The sequence below is a fragment of the Phalangium opilio genome, unplaced genomic scaffold (genome assembly GCF_054372755.1).
Source record: "Phalangium opilio isolate 3A_F unplaced genomic scaffold, DU_Popi_V2 ptg000017l_1, whole genome shotgun sequence".
NCBI lineage: Eukaryota > Metazoa > Arthropoda > Arachnida > Opiliones > Phalangiidae > Phalangium > Phalangium opilio.
Window position 1 is genome coordinate 8,227,702 of NW_028324151.1, and position 15,895 is coordinate 8,243,596.

The 15,895-nt window shown below is 36.8% G+C and overlaps 1 protein-coding gene and 5 non-coding genes across 7 annotated transcripts in view; all 6 read left to right on the plus strand.

The window, feature by feature from the left end:
* IA-2 (tyrosine phosphatase IA-2) overlaps positions 1 to 15,895 on the plus strand; it is a 410,032-nt gene that overhangs the window by 90,913 nt on the left and 303,224 nt on the right. For both annotated transcript variants that reach the window (XM_089866819.1, XM_089866820.1), the window contains exons 2-8: positions 8,301 to 8,351; positions 9,033 to 9,280; positions 9,539 to 9,597; positions 9,687 to 10,101; positions 10,165 to 10,429; positions 11,548 to 11,750; positions 12,499 to 12,658. In XM_089866819.1, coding sequence (XP_089722945.1) covers positions 8,301 to 8,351; positions 9,033 to 9,280; positions 9,539 to 9,597; positions 9,687 to 10,101; positions 10,165 to 10,429; positions 11,548 to 11,750; positions 12,499 to 12,658 — 1,401 coding nt within the window. The remainder of the gene's footprint in view (positions 1 to 8,300; positions 8,352 to 9,032; positions 9,281 to 9,538; positions 9,598 to 9,686; positions 10,102 to 10,164; positions 10,430 to 11,547; positions 11,751 to 12,498; positions 12,659 to 15,895) is intronic.
* On the plus strand, positions 5,615 to 5,686 carry TRNAH-GUG (transfer RNA histidin (anticodon GUG)). The gene has a single exon. It is a non-coding gene; the product is annotated as a tRNA-His (tRNA).
* TRNAH-GUG (transfer RNA histidin (anticodon GUG)) lies at positions 6,070 to 6,141 on the plus strand. The gene has a single exon. It is a non-coding gene; the product is annotated as a tRNA-His (tRNA).
* TRNAH-GUG (transfer RNA histidin (anticodon GUG)) lies at positions 6,234 to 6,305 on the plus strand. Its single transcript has one exon. It is a non-coding gene; the product is annotated as a tRNA-His (tRNA).
* TRNAH-GUG (transfer RNA histidin (anticodon GUG)) lies at positions 6,398 to 6,469 on the plus strand. The gene has a single exon. It is a non-coding gene; the product is annotated as a tRNA-His (tRNA).
* Positions 6,698 to 6,769, plus strand: TRNAH-GUG (transfer RNA histidin (anticodon GUG)). Its single transcript has one exon. It is a non-coding gene; the product is annotated as a tRNA-His (tRNA).

Here is a 15,895-nt window from a genome sequence, read left to right on the forward strand (position 1 = left end):
AATAATCCGAACACCAACTTCTAAATCGTCGACTTTAGTTACAGTTAGAGAAATTTCCGCTTCAAAAACGTCGTTAGTGTCAAACTGTTCCAAGTTCTCGCACTTCAATGGATTTTCTTTTTTTAAATAGAGTAGAGTAGATTAGGTTAAACGCGTTTCTGGTGCTCGAAAACTCTTCGTGAAAAGAGATTATTAAATTTGACGAATACGTCTGTATCTACTGCTGGGGTATTAGGGCCTCCAAAACCAATTTAATACCCGATGCATTTATACTACTTTATAACTTTCTGCCTTTTTCAGAAGTTATTAAGTCAGGGAAAATGACCAACTTACCATACAGTTTCACGCTGGATTTTAAGTCGATCAAGTGGCCAACTTTTTATGTAGTTTCACATTGAGGCGAGAACTACCCTTGCTTGTTAGAACGGTTCACGGGTAGTTGAGCGGTTTTCAAAAGAGTGTTTTGGAATAAAGTGGTTCCTAAAACAGCGGTTTGAAAAACCGCGTACAAGCAAAACCGCGGTTGCTGTTTCCGCGTTTCTCAATACCGCGCTATTTCCCAAAACAGCGGTTGCTGTTTCCGCCCAAACTGTGATTGATAGGGAGGGAAATATCTATTATATTAAGTATATAGGACAAAGAACAATATTATGCAAAAAGGAGTAATGTTATATCGGAAGTAAATATAAAATATAATTTTTTTGGAAAAGGCATATTATTTTGGGAAGTTAATGAAGATAAACAACAATATTTTGGAAAAGGCGTACTTTCGTACGCTCAAGATATAAACGCTGTAATCAAAATGCGCTAAAACGAGTAATGGCTATAATGGCAAACGCGTTTATGAAAAAGCCGTTTTGGACAATGCTGTTTTGATAACACGCCCAATCGATAACATACCGTTAGAACTGTCCTCTTAAGTTCTCTCAAGGTTGAACCTTGCTAAGCACATAGCGCTATTTGTTGATAAATCAACCACTCAGGAAGGTGTCATACGACACTCAGAAACTGTTCTAAGAGCTGTTATTTTTACAGCAACCTTATTTTTTAGTGTACCATAAGCGGTTTTAACAGCATGATGTGTTTTTATTTTCACAGCAAACCACGTTTTAATCTACAGTGCTTAATGAGTTTTAAACCAAATATTTTGCTGTTTGTTTTACAGCAGTAGACATTTTATGTAACTGTGATTTATTGGTAGTAAAACAGCATATAGTGCTGGTTTTTTCATTGACCCCTACAATATAATCAACGGTTAAGACTGTCTTTGAAACAACCTCCGAAGCGGTTATTTTAAAAGCTACAAACGCCCCTGAATACAATAACAATTAATACTTAAAACTGTTAGTTCCACTGTTTAGAAAAACAGTATTGTTGACGGTATTAAAAACAGGGAGGATGCGCAATTAAATTAACATCATCTTGATGGCATACGCTATTGCCATTACCATAGTGTTTATTTTACAGCATTTTTATTCTGTGTGTGGTTTCTGTATGGAAATAAATTAAACTGTATTCATGCTAGCTCAGGTGCACTTGACTAACACTACTTTATCTCCTATGAAATTTAACACTGCGTATCCATACGCCTGAACTTTCCACATATTATTAAGTCCACTTGAACTTCAGTATATAGTGCCATGTAGTTTTGTTTAGAACTACAAGAAATAATGAGCTGCAGTCCACGAGAATCTAAATATTTTGTGGGCAGCTAGGGCTCGCTCTATGAAATTAACCGCTCCGAATTCGTATAACTTAATTTAATTGGAAAAGGTCATCTCATGACATATCATTATCTAGAGTGAATCATGGCCATGAGAAATAATAGTGTCTTTTGCTTATGCTATACCCCTTTTATCATGTTGAATGATTTGGGTGTTAACCTACGATTTCAGATGTTGTTAGAGGATGTGACGTATTGTTTTGAGTTCCCCCGTCCCCCTCCAGCAGTCAGGAAAGATATATATACAAGTGGCTGAAGAGACTGTGTATCCATCCCTCTGGGCTCGATCTTGTAATGGGGATACTGTACGCGCCCTATAGGGGGATGACACTGAGCTAAGAAGTGATATCTAGTTTATTAGGGAGAAGGTACAAATTCACAACTTTTCCAGCTTCATCTCCAGCCCAAACGTAGGTCCGGAGTTAATCCCCGCCTCTAAATTACAACCAGCATCTCATTGGTTCTTGAAAATTCACGTCAGCGGGACGCGAATGACGAAAATTACGTATTTTCCGATTGAGGAGAGGCGAACTAGCCCGGCCTCCTTTTACGTCCCCCTTTTATTTTGAAAGAAGGACTGGGACTATGGTGCGCGAATACTTAGGCATCCTATACCTTCTCCCTAGTAAACTAGATATCACTTCTTGGTATGACGTTTGCTAACCTAGTACTGCCATTACTCTATTAACTGTTGCATAGATTCACGCACTTAAATCAATGATAACTCCATTAATTCTGAATCAATTCTCCTAAAATTTTTAAAGATGTCTTCTACAAGAGATAAAAATTCAGCTAAATGCCATTAGAAGAATGATTTTAATTTTATCCATAAAGATAAAGATGTAATATCTGCAGGCAGCCAAAATTTGGAAATTAGAGATATAAATGACCTCAAAATGTCACTAGTAGCCTGAATCTCAAATAGACCAAATTATAATTTTAATTAGGCAAGCCGTAAATAAGGAATAATAATATCAGTTGACGGCATGAACAGCCTGAATGACTTTAATATTAAATGAGAAAGCTAAAGCTAACGAACCAATTAAAATGAAACTACGTCATTAAGGCTCTTGTTTGCGGCAGTAGGCTTTTAAGATGTAGGAGACGACTCTATTTAGACATTGTAAAATTCTTCTATTAAGTTTTCCTGGGAAATGTTCTCGCTCTGCTTCCAGTTTCGCAGACTTTATTCCTCAAGAAGTTCTGGTATATACAAGCAGAAGGGGATAATGGAAGGATGACACTGTGTATCCTTAATACTTTACTTATGTAACTTTGTTCTTCCCAGGCTGACCCTTTTTGTTTGCTACTCTGCTCATAAAATTCAAATGGGTATCGCACCGTGGAAGGTTGAATTCTATAACTGTTTGGTGGTACTATATCTTCAGCTATCAACCCACAAACCTTGATTGTCTTGACGTGGGACAAATATCCACAAGCGCATGCGCCTTGGCAAATAGTTAAGCCCTAATAGAGTAAGTTTTTATCACCTATGTGGATCAGCTCCAAATGTAAAATGATGTTGGGAAGAATCATGTTACAATTACCTACCCCACTTTGTGATACACTTCTCTCGAAGAGAAGTATTATATACTTCTGATACAAGTTACTCCACGTGTTGGAGCTTCTCTATATCTTCCCACTTCAATCCAAGTAGTCATGGCAACAGGTTAAAACAATCAATATTCACGGAAAGGCAAGAACACGTCACTATTGTTCGCGCGAATCCTCCAAAACCTTTTCCTTAATATCATTTCATAGCGTAATCACGTAAGTTACCTTGACTGGTATATACGCTCTACTCTTGTCGTTGAAAAGATATTACACCAATGGCACAATCTACTCGTTGCGAACAGCCTCGCATAACGGCGAAAGTATTGAAATGATGGTTGACCGGACCGTGAATGCAGGGTGTTTCTGAAAAGTCTGCCATAAATTAAGGGGGATGTTCTTTGGGAAATCAATTTTGAGTCGAAAATGTAACTTCTATCTCCATTTTTCCACAATTAAGGGCCACTGTGTTCGGGTTGTGATTTAAGTGTTTTAGGGATGAAACCTTAATTAAATTAGGAATCATTGTCTTAATCAGTTTCTTAATTAAATTTAAGGGGTCATACGTAAAAAACTTTGCTCAATCTTAACTTGAAAACAGTGACCCGAACATCAAAATGGAGATATAAGTTACATTTTCGGCTGAAATCGGTTTTCCCAAAGAACATCCCCCTTAATTTATGACAGAAATGCACTGTATTCTGTATATTATTTATAAAATCTGACACAGTTACCTATTATTGTTTCGCCATTTCGGAAATTTCTAACAACATTTTCGGAAGTATATGAAGGCTAACTAAAGGAAAAATAGAACTGATTTTTAGGATTGATTTGCTAGGATTTGAAAGACAAAGCTTGGACTTAAGGTTGGATTTACAACTCGGCAGTATATCGGTATGGTATCGGTTTAAACTGGTATCGGCCCATCTCTACTAAATTGATTACTCGTAATCTTTAAATGTCCTTCACTCAACAGTGCCACAATGATTACGCGTAACCAGCGTAACCTGTAACAGGGACTATTAGAGTGATTAGCCCCTCGGATTTAAACGCTAATATCCCTTTAACGAAGAGACCGTAGAAGTAATAATTTTCAAAGCTGTTATTGGTTAATTACCCAAAAGAGGCGACGTCATTTCCGTAAATGACGTTAGTATTCTGAAACATAAGAGGAAATCCAGTACAATTTTGGTGCACCAAATGTCTACCAGTCTGTGGAGTTTTAGTCCTTGGTTTAGTTAGAGCTTTCAACCCCCTTTAGGCCCAAGTTGGTCTAATGTTTCGTTCGTGTTATCTGAGTTAATAAACGTGACCCACAATAACAATCAAGCAGTGCATTATTTTATTTCAGGCTGGCTTTGAAACCGTTTAATTATTTAGAAGCAAATGCTGTAAATTAAATAAAATATTTCACGAATTTCGCTGGAAAATTAATAATGCGCTTAATATTCGAATCATTTTTCCGCATAGGTCGTTGTAACCTAAATTGGATTAAAATTTAACAGAAGAGATTGTAATTTCGCAAATTTATTCTATTCGTTTTAGGCTGAAATATGTCAAACTAATAAGCTGAAAGATTAAAATAAGAATAATCTGTGTAGAAATTTAGCCATATACATGGTAGTTCAAAAATGTATGCTAAGAGCGTGTACAGTGGATTCTTTGGGAAATTTTGAGTCGAATATGTAATGGAAATTAAATTTTGACACAAGTTATGATTGCGGAGTGTTTTACTGATGACCCATTAATTAAATTTGCATCTTAAATATATTTAAGGGGACAACCATAAATTACTCCAATCATAACTTAAAAAGAGTGGCCTGGAGGGCAAATTACCATAGAAAATTTTCGACTCAAATCGTTCAAAAAATATCCTACTTAATTTTTGATAGACCTTTCAGAAACACCCTGTACATGCTACAGAACATATTTGACTGAAAATTGCTCTGTTCTACTACTGTTTTGTGGAACTCAATGTAAAATATAAAGTTCTTTGTAAGATTTTTATATTTTAAATTAATTCAAAATTAACCGGTTTTCATTATTATTATTATGTGGTTTTTTAAGAGGAAAACATAGAAAACCACGCTTTAGACTCTACCCCCCAATAAATGTAATTAATTATTCTCAAATGCTTTATTATGAAAATTATATCAGATAATATTAATACGATTTGAAGGTCAGTTCACGCTCTACTGGTTTTGATTTAAGAAAATATCTTTTTTTTTTTAATAAAAAAAAATAGAGAGGAATTTAAACTAAAATTATCTAGTCATGGTCTGATAGATAATGTGAGGATCGAATTTCTAAGTGGATCTTCAATGGACATGCGAAGTCGCAGCCGTGATCGTATAGTGGTTAGTACCTTGCGTTGTGGCCGCAATAACCCAGGTTCGAATCCTGGTCACGGCACGACTTACTTTTGCTAACCTTTTAGGTAAATTTAAAATCTACTTTCTATTATTGGAAAGATTTACCAAAATACTAGAAATTATTCAAATGAACTAATATTTATTCTTACAGTAAGAGGTATATTTTATTATTTTAGTATAAAACTACTATTTATTTATCTTTTTGGTAGGCAAAGTTATATTTGCATATTTTTTATGAAAACAAATCTCGTGAGTTTCGGGTGTGAGATGGCGTGTTTTAAGTATATTTTCGAAAGTAAGTGATTTAAGCATACTCCTCAAACGAAAGAAATTTTGATCACGGTCCAATAAACGAGATGCTGCTGTCGTAGATAAAACAACTTGAAGAATTGTCCTGACGTTACGTTTGTCGTGTGCGTCGTAGCCGTGATCGTATAGTGGTTAGTACCTTGCGTTGTGGCCGCAATAACCCAGGTTCGAATCCTGGTCACGGCATGATCTATCCCTTGTTTTGATTTTTGGTCTTAGTTTCTCAATGGTTGAAACATAGGGGTCTGTGATAAACGCGTCGAAACAAGAAGGGTACAGCCGTGATCGTATAGTGGTTAGTACCTTGCGTTGTGGCCGCAATAACCCAGGTTCGAATCCTGGTCACGGCATGATCTATCCCTTGTTTTGATTTTTGGTCTTAGTTTCTCAATGGTTGAAACATAGGGGTCTGTGATAAACGCGTCGAAACAAGAAGGGTACAGCCGTGATCGTATAGTGGTTAGTACCTTGCGTTGTGGCCGCAATAACCCAGGTTCGAATCCTGGTCACGGCATGATCTATCCATTGTTTTGATTTTTAGTCTTAGTTTCTCAATGGTTAAAACATAGGGGTCTGTGATAAACCCGTCGAAACAAGAAGGATACAGCCGTGATCGTATAGTGGTTAGTACCTTGCGTTGTGGCCGCAATAACCCAGGTTCGAATCCTGATTTTTAGTCTTAGTTTCTCAATGGTTAAAACATAGGGGTCTGTGATAAACCCGTCGAAACAAGAAGGATACAGCCGTGATCGTATAGTGGTTAGTACCTTGCGTTGTGGCCGCAATAACCCAGGTTCGAATCCTGGTCACGGCATGATCTTTCCCTTGTTTTGATTTTTAATCTTAGTTTCTAATAGCGATAGACGGCGCTATTTTAAACGGTTCATATTCACGTGGTTCATTTTTTTCATAGAACCTTCACATTTCTTAGGACTTAGAAGTTACGTCATTTTTCTCTATTTTCGATACTCTATATAGATACTCTAGATAGTGAAAACATAATCATTCACAATAAGGGATATAAAGAAGGGTACCGACGTGATTGAGATAAGATTTTAGATATAAAACATGCATTAAACGGTAGATAAAAAACATGCAGTAGACTTTAGATTAAAAAAAAAAACACGATAAGAAAATCAGGGGGTTGAATAAAAAATGAAGTGGGCGTAGCAACCTAAAATTTCTTAAACAAACGAACCGAAAGTAGTAAAATCTGACAAGTTGTAAAAAAGCAAAGTTGTACAACGTATCTTGTCTCGATTCTTTTGACAGAAAATAATTGTAGCGTTGTGACCGCAATAACCTTAGAACGAACGTTCGTCGTGGTAAATATGGACCGGAAATAGGTAAGGCTATCGCTTGGCCTTAGCGAAGGGCAACCTACGAGCTTACACCATTTTAGACCGAATATTGGTAATTCGGAAAATTGCTTTGAAATCGTTGCGAATGTTTTGGTACTGTACGTTTTATCAACGTTTTTCTTGCGGATAAAATGAGCTTTTTCAAGCTCTGCCCTAGTCCCTACATTCTCAACTTATATCGGTTGTTTGTTTTATAATCTAACTGAAGTTAATTATGCGGAACGGAAGTCTAAGCTACTGTAATTGAACTTATTTCCACACGTATATTGTTAATTTATGGTATATGTTAGCTAGTGAAATTTCGGTTTATATTTTTAGTCCTTAAAATTAGACTAAAAAAAATTGGATAAATTTGACTTTGGAGGACGTTTAGAACTAAATTGATTTCGCAAACGTAGTTTTGTTCAAATGAAATCCGCCGCGATGGTACAATACGTTGAATAAGAATATAAAAAAATTCCTCCATGAATATTTGTCAATTTTTGCTCCAACAGGAAAACCAAAGTATTTGATATGTAAGATAATTTCAGTGAACTGTTCATATCCCATTTATTGCTACCACTTATTAGGTGTCATCGATGTCTCAAAGACAAATGTTCGGAAAGCCGCGAAATATAGTGTTCAATTTGTAAGAAAACTATTGTCACTGACACTCCAAACCTTATTTCAAATAATGCCGTGCGTTCCAAGGTGTTGAAACATTCTAGGCTGAAACAGCGAACGCCATTAAAAGGCCTGTCACAAACACTTTGTATCCCATGGGCGCAATCTTGTTCTTCCAATCGAGATTTTTTTATCGAGCGTCTATAATTTTCTCCCATTTTTTGTAGGATTTTCTATTGAGCACGTTTTCACTTTTTTTATTATCAACCCAAGTTTTTTTTCTATAACGAAATAGTTATTTTTCCTGGATAAGTTTAGGCCCACTTTATGTCGCGCCAATTTGAATAAAGCTCTAAAATTAAATTGTTTTCAATGTTACAGGTTGTTTGTTCAGCGAAGAGGTTTGCGACGAAAGCGAGTTCTGTTTTAACGGTAAATATAAGTGTTAATTAGATTTGATTAAAATTTCAAGGGCTTCTTTGTCGAGTAACTTGAGTCTATTAATGAGTTATACACGAGAAGGGCTAATTATTCCGGAAAACAGATCAATAGGCGCTTCACGCGAGGTTATATTAGCGGGTTATTAAAACCTCGATTGAATATCTCGAGATTAACCCTTGGATAGGGTTCATTTCAGTTTTCCCATTTCGTACCTGTAAATTAAAGGGCTAATAAAATGTCGAACGATGCAAAGTATATAGCAGTGTTTTATAAAGTTGCTATACATCTGTTGCCCAATTATGACTTAAATGACACGTGGCATGTACAGGGTGTTTTTGAATGGTCTGTCTGAAATTAAGGGGGATGTTCTTTGGGCGATTTCGAGTTGAAAATGTTGTATGATGTATTTTACCATCCGGGTCACCGGTTTCAAGGTATGATTTGAGTATTTTAAGGACGACTCCTTACATTTAGTCAAGAAAATGAAAGATAAATTAACTTAATTAAGGGGTCATCCGTAAAAGACTCAAATCGTAACTCGAAAACAGTGGCCCACAGGATATCACCCATAAATTCTGATATACATTTCAGAAAGACCCTGTATATAATGTAACTTTTTTCTATTAACTCTCTATTAAAATTTTATTTTTCTTAAACAATTAATATTTTCAGATCTGTTGTTCGGCGAGTGTAAAACGGAATCGTCGGACGTGAACGATTTCCATCGGCACAGCGATATTCCCTTGTCCCTCCAAAAACTTCTGGAGGAAGAATTGAAGAGGCTATGGGTCGGTGGCTACCGATGGTCGCACCAGTACACCCAGTGCGTAGTACAAAACCTTCTGTACGCCGAAATGCATCGGTTAAGTTACGATCCAGGTTTATGCGTACGGATACTCAAGATGACTGTTCCTCCAGTAGTAAGTACTTCCCCAAACCAATATCCCTGGTAGCTCCTATGTTTTAGTGCATAGACTGAGTAACAAGCCTTAACGCATTAAAATCTTTATACTCATTCCAATGGAAAGCGGAGTTGAGTAGTATTTTGCCGAGGGGTATGGGAGAGGTGGTAGATTAGCCCCCTCTCTCACATCCCCAGTCAAAACTACTTTAAGAGAGTGTCAAATATTCCGGCCCAAATTGCGTAAAAATGTCAGAAATATTTAATTAATTTTCAGACGAAAGAAATCCTAGAAGCTTTAGAAAGAATTTCACCCGAAGACCTGGCTCTAATCAAGTATGTTCAGCCTTAATAATTCTTATACACTAAGACGGGGCCAAGTGAGAAACTTGATCACCCTTTTCATTTCCGCCCACGCGCCTCAGGTTTAAGCCGAACAAGCACGAGGAACGCTCGGACTTTGCCGATGAGGTTTTCTATCCTCATTCAAAAACGGAATCGGACTCCTCCGCCGAATCACGTCACCGTCTAAAATCTACTTCCACCCTTCTCGCTTTACCCGGCGGACCACTGATCGAGATGGAGCCGGAAGAAGCTAAGAGAAGCGTCCCTTTGACGTCGACGAGGGATCGTCATCACCGCCCTCACCACCCTTCCTACACCCACGAACTCCACTCCTCCAGCGCCACCCTTGACGAGAACGATGGACATAGTCAGTCCCCCCTTTTGAGAAGTCTCTTAGCTTCCTTAGAGCATATAGGGAAAGGGAAGGGAGGCTGGGATGTAGATATTGATCTACCGGAAGAGAAAGATGACAATAATCGCTACCCGTCTCCTGTGGTATGTGGCGCCATCTATCTCGTGTAACAACTAACTAATCTAAGTTTTAAATATAATTTAAAGTTGCCTGTCATCAAGACTGAGTTGTCATCGGATATGAATCAAAGACCGGCATATACCGAGGGAGGTACACAGTGGGTACCAGTTGATGATAATAGCAGCGAGGGCACCTTTAACTTTGATGATGATTTGATGAGCGACGAAGATGAACCACATAATATCTTCTCTCATATTGACTCCAAACCGGATAGTAGTGAAGAAAGAAGGGATACAAATGAGATGGAGGATTTTTTCGAGAAACAGAACTTTGATGAAGATAAGGATAGTGGTAATATGATATGTTAAATGAGGCAATGAACCTGATATAACAAAAGAGTCTTGAGCACCCTATTGAGTTTTGATCATTGCCATGTTAGGGTCATGACCTACCCCGGCTTAGACCCTAGCTAACGGACAACCATATTTTTTATGGGTAAAACTTTTAAAACGCCATCTATTGAAATAAAATGGCACGCGGAAAATATAAAAGTTGGGGAGAAATCTTGGAAGAGGGAAGTACTTCTCTCTTCCAAGGAGAAATGAACCTGCAAAGAGCACGCGCCTATGCGACCTAATTCAAATTAGGCTTAGCAAAACTTCACATTTTTAAAAAAGCTAAGTTTAATTAATTTATTTTAAAATTTCAACTTTTTTATTTGTGAAATAAGTGTTATCAAAAATAATTGGTGTTTCAGAGTATAAAATTATGTAAGGTTATGTATATATTGACCTCGCAGACAATCGTCGTTATTTGTTAATGTTAAAAACTCTTAACCCAAATTTCTTATCCCTGTTAAAGTATCCCCGGCTCCGGAAAAAGTACCCTAAACCTTGGAGTAGAGAGATGATGGATTTGATTATGTATACCTTTATTGTAGCCTCTATACCACAATTTTCAGCAACGAAGGCCTCCCAGAAAACGTTCAAAATAACCTATGTGTCTTGAAAATGAAAGATAATTCATTAGAACTAGCTTCTAATTTTACTGGAGCTACGCCGCAGCACCTAAACCCTTCCCCCACCATAACGGGAGACTTCCAATGCCCACGTACGTTGTTACTCCATATCACCTCTGTCCTCCAAGCCTTGAATAGCAGACGACATTTGTACTGCACGTTTGACTTTTCAAATTCAAAATCAAAATGGCAACGGTTTAAAGCCGTGTTATTTTAGATAAAATTTTGAAATTAATTTTATGTATAATTATTTATCCGGGTTCAATAATTTAAATAGTTTGATTTACTAATCATGTCAGTTAAACTAAGATTCGTAAATTCTGATGTTTCTGTTAGAAATTAAGACTTGTTTTTGTAAGTTAACATTGTCTCGTTTTCACTCTTTGCCATTGAATTGTTATTTTGAGCATTATTTTATTAATTTTACTGAAATCTTTTCAATTTTGTCTAGATTCGAAATTCGGTGACGATTCTCCAGCTGACGATACAAATCTATGGCGTCCGTACATAGATGTACCCAAGATTAATATCAGAGGAGACCCTGATATGACACCATTCAGTCGACCCATGAGATACGACACTAAGAAACCAGGACCGAACTTTTTTCTGAATCGATTGCACATTGATGGTGAAGAATCGGACGAGAAAGACGAGGTAAAGTTTTTAATAAAATTAAAAGGCTTATAAAGAGGAGCGAAATTTATTAATTTAAATGTTTAATTTTAAATGAGAAATTATTCTATATTCAACGCAAATTAGTTATTGCTGTAAAAGCAATCAAGTACTGATATTTCCAATCCACCTTTTTCCCTTTCGCCGGAAGTTAGGCTTAGCTCGGGATTCATGGGGGCGAGTAACGGGAATAAATTTGTCTGTCGTCCGCTACAGTACATATTTTTGGCTTTTGTAGCAGACGACAGACGAATTTCTTCCCGTTATTCACCCCCATGAATCCCGAGCTAAGCCTAACTTCGGGCGAAAGGGAATAAGGTGGATTGCCAAATATTTGTACACTGATTACGAGTTATGTGTAGTCATTTAAATCAGATAGGGTTACGATATCATTGCTTCGGTTTCCGTTTTTAATTTTTCTGGAATTTTTTAAAAATGTTAGTTAACATGATTGCTATTTTAAAACATTATTTTTTACCATAACTCATGAGACTTGAAAAGTTGAAACACAACAACTTTTTTCATTGTTTGTTTACAGTTTACAACTACGTTTTAACGAAATTCCCATTACTTTGTCTTAAGTTATTAAAAACAAAGTTCATATTTTAAACTATTTACGTAAACAGTTACAGTCTACTTTATTCGAAAGAATGAGAAAACTTTGTTTTATTCCTCAATAGATTTTTTAACGATCTTTTTTAAGTGACTAATGCCATCTCTGTTCTTTTAGGAGCAAAATCGATCGGACAATGAGTTGATCAACCTGTTGAAGACGGCGCAACACGAGCAAGAAAGCGATCAATGGAAAGGATTTCCTAAAACCTCACTAGATGACGCGCCAAAGATTGAAAATGGAAAACATTTGAATTCTGCCATCACCGACGTAACGGGTAAGTTTGCAATTTAATCTTTTTTAATCCACGTGACTCTAAAATAGAGGTTTAGTTCATGTGCTCATGAACTCGTAAAGTTTTGAAATTTATTTGATTTAATAAGTTATTCTGAATTATGAAGTAATTTTAGTTGGGTTAGTTCATGTACTCATGGACTCGTGAATTTTTGAAATTTAATCGTTTCAATAAGTGAATTGTAATGTCAACTTGGGTGGGATAGTTCATGGACTCGTGAATTTTTGAAATTTAATTTATTCATTAAGTGAATTGTTAAGTCACTAGTTGGGTTATTTCATGTACTCATGAACTCGCTAATTTTTGAAATTTAACTGATTCAATCAATATGTGCAAACCTTGATAAAGCTATTGTGGTTGGGTTAGTTCATGTTCTCATGGACTCGTGAATTATTGAAATTTAATTAATTCAAGTTTATTATGATGTAATTTTAGTTCGGTTGGGATTAATAAGGATTGAGATATTTTCAAGAATATTAATTAGGAATACATAGTCTTGAATTTTTGATATGTATTTTGCCTAATTGCGAACAATTAGGTAACGATTGGTTAGATGTTGTCTGTCATTAGGGTAGATGTAAAGAACTTCGCGTATGGTTTCTGGCCATTTTAGATGGTACCATTTGTACACTAGGGAACTGTTTTGAGGATACTTCTAGTTGTTAGACGTCTTATCAGAAGGGAATAAGAGAGAAGGGACACACTTTATATCTCAATAATGCTTTACACTCGTAACAACAGTCTTACTAACCTCAAATCAACTACCCTTTACTGATTGGCTATCTAACTTCTGTCTTAGCTGTGACGTCACATAAGAAGGTGACGTCTCGGTTGACGAATAAAAAGTAGTTTTGTTTACGACTTTACATTGAAGGAGATAAAAATGGCCGAATTTCATGTTGATAAACGAAATCAAGCTGCGCAATTAATTTAGATACACGGGTATTGAAAACATACCAAAATCAGATAATTTGAAGGTGATAAATAGATGAAAACTAATTATTCTGAATTAATATTAAAAAATACAAATTAGTTTCAATAAAATACATACTTGAGGTTATACTTACACAAGAATGAAACATCGACAGCCCTAAGCCTTTGGAGAATGAAAATCTAGCAGACAAATAGGCCGATACCGCGGAGAACTTAAAGAACTATTTTTGGAGTAAATTGGTTATAAGCTGTGTACTTGCGCAAAGTTTTCGCGGTTTTCTTGAGGTTGGTCGGACTCTCGTTACCAAAGCAGGCTCTAATGTCTCCCTTCTCTCTTATTCCCTTCTAGTCGCTAGTCATCTTAGGGTTAAACATCGTTGTAAATCGGATGTCATGTCTGTCTTTAAGGTCTTCGTTGACCTAAACCAACCATCTCGTATATAAACTCAGCCTCATAGTTGGTAACTGGGAAAGTACTCTTGGTCAAATCCCCTTTAAAAGCGAAGGGTATATGTCCAGCATAAATTTTTAAGAGGCCTTCAGTGATTTTCTTTCTGCTAAGCCTTAGTTCTGTCTTGAAATCAATCCAGATCAAAGACGTTCACGTGTCTCTATAGAGCATGGATAAAAAACTTTTTAATCGCGATAGAAACTATTTGCTTGGTGATACCGCTATACTGCTGCATGGTCTTTCGTCCTTAAAAAGTTCACGGTCCTCTTTTATAGGGGGAGAGAAAGCCTTTAGCTAAAACAAAATGAAAACATCATTCTCTTAGCGCTTATAAAACCTTTCGCGAACTATCCGTGAATTCAGTCATCTTGAACTTGAAGACACGTGCTAGGGATTTAAAGTGATACTTAAACGCCGTTCTTTCGCTGCGATGTCGAAGAATAATGAGCTGCCAGAGAGGTGTGGCTTAAAATGGCTCCTCCCCTTTCCTCCAAAATGGCGGCAAACTTCACACAGTGAAAGGCTTGTGGGGGAAGGCTCCTGATTGGTTAAGTGAGGGTCTGACGCTTAGTAGGCGAGATTTTCGCGCCTTTGCCCCATTCTCTATAGACCTTTTTTTTATGTTGAAAACGGGCTAGGCAACACTCAGTATCGGGAATTATAAAATTGGGGTTGAAACATTGCCGTCTCTGCGCACTCTCATGATACAAAATGAGTACAGCGCAGGCGCCAAAAAGAGAGATGGAAGGCAAAGTGTTATCCCCGTGTCTCTCCCTCGTAGTTACATCGAAATTGTTTATTTAATTTTTAGTAATTAGTTTAAATTCTTAGTGTTTCTTGGTCATTGGGGGCAGAGTTTGCAGACCGTTGTGTGATAACAGGGTTGCTATATTGTTAAGCAGTAACTACCTCGGACAGACTGTGGAGTAATTAAATTATCAATCGTTGCTATTTCAGTTTCATAATTAAATTGAAGGGGTCGTCCGTAAAATATTCCAATCTTAACTTGAAAACAGTGAAAAATGGCGATAGAAGTTACATTTTCGACTCAAAATCGCCCAAAGAACATCCCCCTTAATTTATGCCACACTTATCAGAAACACCTGAATAATCTGAATAGATTACAAAAATATCACAATAGAACCAAAGAGTGTATAAAAAGGGGGACTAGGCTTGGCTAGAGTATTATCTTTTTGAAAGTTTTGGTGCGCGCGCATCTTTCTCTGTCCTCTTATTGGTTGAAATACAATGAATCGGATATTAGAAGGAAAATATAGCAAATAAATAAAGAAATGCGAGAAATCAAACAATGCCTTACCGAAGCTGCTAGCTTCAACTCCGCCTCTTTATACCCTCTATGGTAGAACTACTACTTCTTGGACGTTTGAATATCCCTTTTTAGGCTAACCATGACACTAGGGCGAGTTTCACTGTATCAATTGGGAGAACACGGATGAGATGATAGTGTCGTCGTCGTCTTTGCAACTCGCTTTGCCCAAATGTTTCTTTAGGGGGGTAAAAATCTTGTTTAACTAGGGATGTCCTTTCCTCAAATAAAGCGAGTATAGAGTAAGTAGACTAACTCAACTCGCTCGCTCGCTTGCTCTCTGTGCTTCCCCAGTTTTTCTTTTAGTAGTATTACTTAGCCTGGGGTTTCTTGATCTCCACAATAATTTCGATTAGTTTTGGCCCAGCTCGCGCCCCGCCAAGAACTTACTATATATTTTTATTTTATTTCTTGCTCTTAGAAATAAACCCCTTTGTATGATATTATCAAAGACAAATAGAATTAATAGAAAGTGCATCTGTGGAAAGGTATCTAAAATATTTACTGC